Genomic DNA, 10,757 nt, shown 5'->3' on the forward strand with positions numbered 1-10,757 from the left:
GGGGCTTTTTAGTTTAGAAAAAAGACAACTGTGGGGAGACATAAGAGAGGTCTATAAAATCATGCATGATGTGGAGAAAGTGGAGAGAGAGAAATTCTTTTCCCTCTCACACAACACTAGAACCAGGGGTCACTCCATGAAATTGATTGCCAGGAGGTCTGGGACCAACAAACGGAAGTCATTTTTCACACAACGCGAGATTCACTTGTGGAACTCTCCGCCACAGGATGTGGTGACAGCCAACAACCTGGATGGCTTTAAGAGGGGTTTGGATGACTTCATGGAGGAGAGGTCTATCAATGGCTACTAGTCGAAGGGCTGTGGGCCACCTCCATGCTCAAAGGCAGGATGCCTCTGACAACCAGTTGCAGGGGAGTAATGGCAGGAGAGAGGGTACGCCCTCAACTCCTGTCTGTGGCTTCCAGCGGCATCTGGTGGGCCACTGTGCGAAACAGGATGCTGGACTAGATGGGCCTTGGGCCTGATCCAGCAGGGCTGTTCTTATGTTCATATGTTCTTAATCAAAAGCTAAAACAGTTTAAAATATTAAAACACAGTTTAAAATCCCCAGAGTTTTAAAATTGTTTAAAACTGTTTTGTATTGTTTTAGTTTTTGATTGCTCTGTAAGTTTAAATTCATTATGTTTCTATTTTGTTTGCTGTGAACTGCTCAGAGCTGACAAATGGGGCAGTATAGAAATATAATAAATAATTTTTTTTAAAAAAATCCTATCCATCCATACTGTTGAGTTAAATCTTTTTCAGAATGACTTGAAATACCATGTTGCTGATATTCCAGAATACCATGGTGCTGCCAGATTTCTGGGAGCCTATGCATATGGACAGGTGTTAGAAGCATGGAAACCCTGAGTGAAGTTGTTCCCAGCCATGACAAGCCAGTCATGTCATCCTCTTACATGTTCAGTGTGCATGAGGAAAAGTCATTTTTCTGGCATACTTCAGTCTACGTTTAAAGCTGAAACCTGAACATGGTGGCAGGTGCATAAGACCAATTCTTTGATTTTTTTTTTTATTTTTTTTTGCAAGGGGGGGGCACCACACTCATGCTTTTCAAACATTTTCTCATGACCATCATGCAGAAAGTGGGCAGCAAATATACCCTCACCTGATAGCTCTATTCAGACATATATACATTCATGTGTGTTCTTTTGTGAAAATTCTTTTGTGAAAGAATTATTTTGTGAAAGTTCTTTTGTGAGAGCCAGTGTGGTGTAGTGGTTAGAGTGCTGGACTAGGACCGGGGAGACCCGAGTTCAAATCCCCATTCAGCCATGATACTAGCTGGGTGACTCTGGGCCAGTCACTTCTCTCTCAGCCTAACCTACTTCACAGGGTTGTTGTGAGGAGAAACTCAAGTATGTAGTACACTGCTCTGGGCTCCTTGGAGGAAGAGCGAGATATAAATGTAAAAATAAATAAATAAATAAATAAATAATTTGAAGCTACAGGCCCCTCAAATACATGGCACAGACAGGATACTGCTTGTACCTGTATCCAGCATAATGTGTGAATAATTGTCCCTGTGTATAGACCTGTTTCTGTGTACAGTATACACTCATCATACAAGTGTTGAGTGAATTGTGCTATGATATCCTGTCAATCAAAATACTTGATCTCAAATGGATTTTACCAGTGGTTCAACCTCACTTTCCACAACCTCCAAAGTCATGCAACTCAAATGCACCAACCAAATTAGGGATGCAAAACCTCCTATACAAGAGTAGTCCCACTAGCTACTGACCTTATTTCAGATTCAGTGCTTTGGCAACTGGAACCTATGTTGCAAGGTGAATGAGCAAGGGTGAACTTGCCAACTTAATGTTGAGTCCACTGAGGATGAAGGTTCACATGACTGCAACTCTGTGTCTGCCTGATTAACATGGATGGAAGCCAACATATACAAGAAACAAAAATTCTGTTCCAGCTTAATTCACTTGAATGCTCAATGAATACAGCTTTACTCATGTTGCCATGAAAACAAGGCTTAAACCACTTCACTTTGTGACTCATTAATACTCCAGAATAACAGAGGGACATTACTCCTCTGAAGTGAGCTCTGGAATGTGGACTTCACTCAGTAGCCAAGTCCAAAGAGCAGCCAAGTGTTTTTCCTAGACAAGGAATAAGCTCTCCTGCTTCACACTTAGGTTCACTGTGGGTGCAAAATATGACACTACTAATCTTCTGAGAGGAACATCCTGACTCAACAGCATAAGGAGCACATTTTCCCTTTCAAATGACAACAAAAGGCCCCAAGGCAATAAACTCCACTCCCTAAGAGTGATCACAGATAGGTTTCCAAAATGTCACATTTAAGGACTCATCTACACAGACATTTCTTGAGGTGGGAGAAGTATCAGACTCCCGTCCAATGTTCTCCAAGACACAACAAACCTCCCACTTGAGAGAGATATAGATATATAGACACTCACCTGCATTGAGAAGGAGGAATATATTTATTTAATAATTAAAAGTTTTATACACCACGTAAAAACAGATAATACTATTCTGTAGAGTAAAGCATCTGTATGAAGGTATGAGAAGAGGCTATGAAGATTAAGGATTAAGACAGTGCAAGATTGTATATGTAAATAAGAACATGATATGAATCCTGGAGGAATGGACCGAATCATGCAAAAAACAGACGCTTTCCCAGCCCTCCCCCTCCCCTCACATACACCCTTGGTCCACAAACTGGAGGTTTTTGAAGACACTCCTGCAATTTTGTAATATTTCTTTCTGATCTAATAGAAGAAATATCAGATATGTCCATGAGAGGCCTAGAATCAAATTCTGGCTCAGGTATGAATGCATACGAGTAGTCTCGGGCAAGTCACTGTTTCTTAGCCACAGTTTCCCACCAATAAAATGGGAATACTGACCTTCCTCACAGGAATTCCCCCCCCCCCCCGCTCCCAAGAATGGAAGAAATTAGAATTGAAAACCCTTTGCACATGTAATGCACTATTGAAACAACAATTTCTCACAATCATGAGAACTATAAACTGGATTTAATACAATTTTTAATATGATGTTTCATGAAAGAAAGAAATGTATGGAGTTCCACAAGACGACGAGTCCTACTTTCAGCCTCTGATATTGGGATTTGTTTTCCACAGAATCAATTGGGAATGTTTACAAGTTTAACTTGCTCTTTTGCCCAAGAGGATTATATTTTTCTTTCAATTACAGAAGCCTCATTTGCTGTGGTATTATTTTTTAAACCCAACAGTTCAGAGAAACATATAGCCAGCACTGCAGTCCACCTGGGATTTTGATTTCTTCAATTGTAGATTTCTCCCACATTTCCAGCAAACTATTTTTTGAAACTCACGAGTTTCAAAAGTAGTTTATGATGCACCATATTGGACTGTTGTTAAACGGGTGGGGTGGGGGGGAGCCCTTGAGTACTATTAAAGTAGTTTCTTTAAGCAAGCTTGATTTTAATTGGCTTATGAGTACTTAATTGCATTGAACCATGGCTCTACTGCCCACTCAGTTTTGGCTTCTCTTCCCAATGTTGAAAATGTCACCACCTGGTGATGTTTCAGAGGGATTTTGAACATCAAGAACTGGGACGGAGGTCTAGTTCTCACTGAGGGGGTGAATTTGTGTCTAGACTGTATGCTACAGGTTTTAGGCAGAGGCTCACATTTATTTTTATTTATTATTTATTTATTAAAACATTTTTATACCGCCCAAAACTTACGTCTCTGGGCGGTTTACAACAGAATAAAAACAAAGTAAAACATTCGTTAAAACAAAAATGTGGGGGGATGCTTCTCCATTCATTCCACATGGTGGAATGCTTCTCCATTCAAAAGACCTCTGCATATGGAAAACTAGATGTCAGGGAGAAGTGTTCTCCCCGACAGGCTAGTTTTCTAGATATGGGAGTTTTTGTATGGTGGAACATTCAATCATCTGAGCCCCCATCTGCAGTTTGATACAGCTGAGACACAGGGTTACCCCCTCAAAGAAAACTAAACCCAAGGGACCGCTGGTAAAACAATTATAAAGTACTACTATAAAGTAGTAAAACAATTATAAATATTACCACCTCCCTTTCTTTTTCCTTATAGGGCCTGTTTAGATTATATCATCTGACCAGCCACCCGAGGAGAAAGAGTATGGCATGCATCTCTCTCCCTGTACCTGATATGACATTCTGTCTCCACACAGTTATGTGGGGAGGGAGGTGGAATGTACAAAATGCACCAATTGCATGGTTAAAATACTACTTTCAAGTAGAGTTTTAACCATACTATGGGGTGGTTTGGATAGTCCACTCCCCACATGATTATGTGGGACAGAACAGTGCACTGGGCATGCTGGGGAGACGTGCATGCACACATACCTCTTCAGGAGACTAAACAGTTGTTCAGATGATATTGTCTTAAACAGCCCATAACATTGTTCAGCTTGGATGTGAGAAATCCATATTCAAATCCCAACTCAGCTGTGAAGCTCTCCAAGTATCCTGGACACATGATAATCTCTCAGTTTAATCCTCCTCATAGGATCAAACCCCCAAGAAAATGTCAGAAAGGATTAGCATTATTATAAGGTATTTTGTATAAAAGTATTTTTGTTTTATGTTATGATTTATTTGAGTTGGAAATAGGGGACTGAAAAGTTTTTAAAATTTCTACAACAACTTGAGATTGTCCCCAGAAGAGGATATGGAACATATTATATTGTTTTATAATATTGTTGACTTTTTTTTTTTGCTGTTGTTTTGGTTACCATCGTTTTGTTTGTTTGCATGTATTTATTAAAAATATAATAAAATTTCCTCCATAAAATTCCCACCAGTACCTTCAATGACTATTGCTGGTGTCTAACTTATGTTTCTTTTTTAGATTGTGAGTCCTTTGGAAACAGGGATCCATCTTATTTATTATTTCTCTGTGTAAACTGCCCTGAGCCATTTTTGGAAGAGTGGTATAGAAATCGAATGAATGAATGAATGAATGAATTTAGTCTTATAAGAATAGAATTCTTGTGAGGCTAAAATGCTGCTCTGAACTTCTCAGGGAAATGGTGGTATACAAATATACCAAATAAATAATACATCCGATATACTGAAATGTGCCTGTACCCAGGAAAATTCTGCCCTGGTCCATTCAGTATGGCCATACTGAAGAGACTAGTGCATCAAACAACATGTCAGCGGACCAAACAAGAACACCAGGAAGGACGCTGAGCAGTAGTGTCTCATCTCAAAATTAAGAAACTCTCATTACAGTACTGAGAAACCAAAATTATGGCATCATAACAACTGAACAGAGCTTAAGCAGATCCTAATGAAACTCTGATCAGATGCTGCTCTCAAGAAGAGAGTAATTAAAAGCTGTTTCCCTCTCTTTAAACAGTGGGGGCACCAGAAATAAAAACCATCAGGGGGATGGAAGGGGCTAAGTGCATTTCTGGAGGGACAGGATGAGCTTTGTCCCAAAATAATGATATATTTTGCCTTAACATTTCTATCCTAAGTGCATTTTCTCTGAAGTCATGTTGGTTTTGTTGGAGTTAACTTTCAAATAAGCGAGTTGAGAACTGCAGTCCAGCTTATGATTCAGCAATAGGGCAGGCAATGGAGAGGTGGATGTGGCACTTGCACTTCCTCTCACCCTAGGGTTGCCATATTCTGGCTTTCCAAATCTGGGTGCCTAATTCGCATATTATATAAATTGGCTTGAAAATAATTTTTGAGCAGAATAGTGACTGCATGTTTTGCTCCATAACTCCCCTTCTACAAGGGCTAGTGCTTAGCTTTTTTTTTTTTTTTTAATTAAATGAATGCTGAAATCCGGGTGAATCTGGGTGGGCTAAGCAATCTGGGTGAGATGCTTAAAATCCGGGTGAAACCCAGAATTTCGGAGGGTATGGCAACTCTATTTCACCCACACTGGCACTACCTAGAAATCATAAGAGGCTTCACATGCTGAGTGGAAATTGTAAGCAATAGGGCTGTGTACCAAGGAAAGTATCGAAATTGGTTTTGATCCATTTTTGATCCATTTTGTGTTGTGTTGATGACGCAGTTGAAGAGATGCATCGAATTAAGTTGATATTTCAGATCAGTTTGATGCATCGTTGGAGAATTGAGGGGGGTAGGGGCTCACCTGAAATCAGGAAGATTTCCAACTTTCCACCTTCTGGGAAAGATGCAGCAGCGTTTTAAAGCATTGTGGAGTGGGGTGAGTCTGTTTTCGGTAGACTCACCCCACTCCACAATCCCATTATATTGCATCCTTTCCCCAGTACATTACTGGAGAGGGAGTGGGGGGAGATGGCTGCTCTCTATAGTTAAAGGGAGCTACCATATTTTTTCTCACTAATGCATCAGGGAAGAATGCAAAACATGATGTTGCTTCTTTGTGGGGCAAGTCTACTAAAAAGTGCATTTTAAAGTGCTACTACTGTGGCTGTCCAGAAGGCAACCTGTTTCCATGTAAAAGATGGAAGTAAGATCACTTCTTGATTTCAGATAAGTCCCCCAATTCCCCACCAATACAGTTCAATACAATAAGATATTGTATTGTATTGAACTTTATCTTTTTAATGTAGAAATTTTTATCAGACTGTATCCAAAGAAAAATTGGTTGATAAAGCTTGCTTTGCATTGCTTCCAATGATTAGTCTGATGCACAATCCTAGTAAGCAATTTGTTAATAATGAGAACAAAGTTGTATGTTGCTAGACACTGAAAAGTAACACATATGAAACATTGGCTAGTGCTAGACAGATACTTCCAAGACATTAAGAATCATGTGAACAAACTACAGAGTTGTAATCAAAGAAATTCTTATTGGATCAAAGGTATAGATAAACATAATCTAGCTGGATGGATTTTTCCCCCTTTTCAGATGAAGGTGGGCTCTTCTGCACATTGCAGATCTGTTCAATATATCAAAGCCAGAATAGGCGATACATCCAATTCAGTGGAAATCTAGAAATTAGTTTGTTTTGTTCACCTTGGCAAAAGATGGAAGAACGTTACCTCTGGCTGCTAGGCTTAGTTAACTAGCCTCTGGATGTACACCCATGGGCTAATTGTGTAATGTTCCTACAAAGCCCTGGCAGGGACACCAGTCAAGTAGAATGCAATACAACTTTGCCTTCCTGAAATGAAGGAAGGAAAAACAACCTCCATACCATAATCAGGCTCTGGCTGGACAGTTTTGATTCTCAGATATTCCCGGAAGAGAGTGACTGATGGATCTTCTTTGGGGTCCTTCTCCCCTGGTCTTTTGGGGTCCTTCTCTGGCAGCATGTTAGCCTTCTTTTACAGTCCTATATGAAACAAAAAAAGGGAAGAGAGGAAGAGAGGGCAAAAAGAAAGAATACCACTGTTCCTTATACACAGTTCAGAGTGGAATTTGCTGCTACAGGTACTGACTTGTACCAGACACACTTAATCCCTGCTGTGTTTTTTCTCACTTCACTGAGGCTACAGCAACAGGAGGAAATTACCATTTGCTACCAGGTAGCATAGCACAAATAATTGATTTGTGATTTCAAAACTCCCCTGGGAAGAATTAGATCCAAACTCGTAATACTGTAGTTCAAATGAATTATGCATCCATCCCCAAACATAAATTCAGTATCATTATGTTCAAGCAAAAGGTTTCAATCAGGGCTTTATCAGCTACATAATGCCTAATGCTAGAAGTGTAGCTTTGTGTAGTTTCTACAGAAGCTACTTCTGGGTACTGTTTCCAGTATAGCGATTTGGGGTTAGGCTGGAAGGAAAATAATGCTTTTGGAAAAAAGAAGCTGACATAAGAGTGACTGGTGAAGTGTTCACTTAAAACTCTGTGGAGGCTTTCCAACAGACAGATAGGCAAAAGGCAACTATGTTGAGTCTTCGAAATACAGAAGACTGGAAAACTGACTTACAAGTTGGAGGCAGGGTAGCCACCTTTTGTTTGTTGGTTTGGGTTTTTTTGCTCCTAGCAAACACTGCATCCCAGGCAGAAATCCCATAGTTATGGTATTGCCTTTATTTATTTTATTTTATTTATTCAATTTCTATACCGCCTTTCCAAAAATGGCTCAGGGCGGTTTTAGTGGCAGGGAAAGCTGAACTTACAGAATTTTGGTCTGCTGAGGCAACTATAAGGCAGAAGGCAGAAGGCCTCACATAGGAAAAAGGCGACAACGTTTCATTTAGAGCAAGACCAACAGGTGAATTCAAAACACCTACTGATGGAACTCTATAATACCAAGCTCCAGAGTCTCGAAGACAGATAAGGAAGCAATATGATTCAGTATCAAAATAATACTGAATAGGAAGTTCAGTATTCCAAATTTCCTTTTAAGAAATCACTGTAGCAACTGAAGAAGGGAAGCGATATAGCCTATACCACGTTATGATATATGATATAGCCTATATCACGTTATGGAAAGTGTGTGCGTATATATAAGAATAAAGACTAGACCATGTGGCATAAAGGCAGACTTTTAACTAGTGACTCACCTAGTACAATTGCTTATAGTGAGAAATTGGCTACACACAACGCAGCAGAAAACTTTTCCAAAGTCGGACACAAATGACTAATGTAGATATGCATGGGTAGGTAGTTTAGTAAGAGATTTTAAGAGCTTGAAACTTTTGTGGATTTATTTGCAAAGCCACATGAGCTGGTGAGTAAACAAGTATAGGAGAAAAGATCAAAGGAAGAGGGGTTGAGAAAAGCAATGGGAATAAATAGGGCAGTTCAGGGTCCTTTACCTTGAAGTGAAAGGAGATGGGCATGTGAGGGGTGAGAGATACTGTACAGAGAAAAGAGAAAAAGGGCTGGAAAACAATTTATTGGGGGCAGGGGGGAAATAGGCAGGCCGAGAGGGGGTATGGGCATACACGGGGGTGGGGGTGAGCGCAGACAGCTAGGGGTGAACGCAGGGGCGTAGCAAGGTTGGAGTGGGCCCAGAGTCAAGATTTTATAATGCCTCCCCCCACACTGAAGCTCGACTCATGAAGTAAAGAAATCTTAAATGAGGCTGAATAGTGGTAACAAAAAGCATATATCTATATCTATATCACCTATGTTCCACAATAGAGCATCATCCTAAATTATTTTTAAAAAGTTTTTGTAAATTGTGGACAATGCAAGTCGTTTAATGGTACTAGAGAAAGACATGCTGTTCTGGTAGCTCCAGGTCTTAACACTCACATCACTTTCGGAGGATGAATACAACTGAAGGAAGCCCGGGCGGGTGCACGGCTGGGGGAGTCAGTTATGTGACATGTCTCTGGGGGCCCCCCCTAAGGCAGTGGGCCCCCAGACAACTGTCTCCCCTTGCCCTATTATAGTTACGCCCCTGGGTGAACGTAAACAAGAGAGGCAAACTGGAATGGGGGTGACAGCGAAGACTGAAAGCGGAGAGGAGTGGCGGGCCCTGCGGTGCTCCAGGCGGCTTCTAAATCCCCAACTGTGGTTGTCAGCGGGCAGGACCCATGCGCTGGGCCAGGCTCCCTCCCTTGGCAGCGCTTCTCTCCCCGGTTCCTGCAGCCTCCTGCCTTCCCAGGCGCCCCTGCCATGGCCCGGCTGCTAAGTAAACAACTTGTTCCGCAGGCACCTCGGAGGCAGAGTCTCTGGCCTCTTCCTCTCTCCCCCCCTCCCACCCCCTCTCACAGGCATAGGCCGGTGGCAGTGCCGGGCGCTCGCTGTCGCTACGTTCGGGCCACCAGGGGGGCCTCCCCGGCGGCGGGCAATGCCCACTTTTTGGCGCTGCAGTTCTTACCCACCTCTCCAGTCGCCGCGGAAGCCACTTCCTCGCTCGAGCCCTGCTCGCTGACTCTGCTGCACTCTCAGCAGCAGCAGCGGCAGCGGCGGCGGCAGCGGGGCGGGCTGGGCGTGGGGACAGCCCTGCCTCCCGCCCGCCCGCCCGCCGCAGGCATGGCCAATCCCACCGGCAGCTTGCAGCCCTTCCCCTGTCCCGAGCCCAGCAGCAGCAGCATGGCTTGATTTCGAAAAGATTGGTGCCGGCACTCAAGACTGGAGTGTTGCGGAGATCTTGCGGAGGAGAAGAGAAGCGAGCGGGTCCGTGTGGGGAGAGAAAAGCACGAGGCACGTTTGCAGAGGGGGTTTGCTACTTTTTCTCCGTGCGTTTCAGGGCTGGCCTTGATAACAAGTCCGGGGGCTTAGCTGCCTAGTGACACCACGTGGTGCCCACCCCCACGCTACTCAGAGCTATAAGCCCCCTGGCTGCTACCTACACCAAAGGCCAGATCTTAAAATAGCTTAGGGCCTGGAAGGTTCAGGGCCCTTTCACGATGAGCATCTTCAGCCACAAGCCTTGGGTCTTAACGCTCTAGTAAATAGCGTGCCCTCACTGGAAATCTTCAGTCCAGATTTCAGCCCACACTCTGAAGTGAAACTGATAAGCAAGCCATTGTGCTTGTCAGTCTCAATACTGGTGGCAAGATTACCAATAATAATTCGAGAGCTAGTGTGGGGTAGAAATTTTAGGAGGAGGCGACTAGGAGTCTGGAGACCAATCGTGGGCCAAATTTCCTCAGGCATGACGCTCACTTTGGACCAGGTTCTGTCTCTCAGTCTAAGCTACCTCACAGGGTTGTTGTTTAGATATGATCTCAAGAGTTTGGAACCAGGGCAGATTCCCATTTACCTGCCTGTAGTCACAAGCCATAGTATTCAGACTTCTTGTCTGTAAAGAGGTACATGTTTTTGGTGTGAATGATGTACCTGCATTCATTTAAAAAG

General features: G+C 42.6%; 1 protein-coding gene across 4 annotated transcripts in view; it reads right to left on the reverse strand.

Annotated features, from left to right (window-relative positions):
* ACY1 (aminoacylase 1) overlaps positions 1 to 9,950 on the reverse strand; it is a 31,563-nt gene extending 21,613 nt beyond the window's left edge. Inside the window, exons 1-2 of one of the 4 annotated variants that reach the window (XR_008317306.1) lie at positions 9,779 to 9,950; positions 7,183 to 7,320 (exon numbers count right to left, since the gene is read on the reverse strand). Coding sequence is in view for 3 of the 4 variants with exons in the window: in XM_053300769.1 (XP_053156744.1) it covers positions 7,183 to 7,300 (118 nt within the window). In the remaining variant the exon portion in view is untranslated. Of the gene's footprint in view, positions 1 to 7,182; positions 7,321 to 9,203; positions 9,624 to 9,774 lie in introns of those variants that run through there. The other 3 variants (XM_053300769.1, XM_053300768.1, XM_053300770.1) reach the window with 3 other exon arrangements.
* Positions 9,951 to 10,757: the final 807 nt, after the last annotated feature.

The sequence above is a fragment of the Hemicordylus capensis genome, chromosome 2 (genome assembly GCF_027244095.1).
Source record: "Hemicordylus capensis ecotype Gifberg chromosome 2, rHemCap1.1.pri, whole genome shotgun sequence".
Classification (NCBI taxonomy): domain Eukaryota; kingdom Metazoa; phylum Chordata; class Lepidosauria; order Squamata; family Cordylidae; genus Hemicordylus; species Hemicordylus capensis.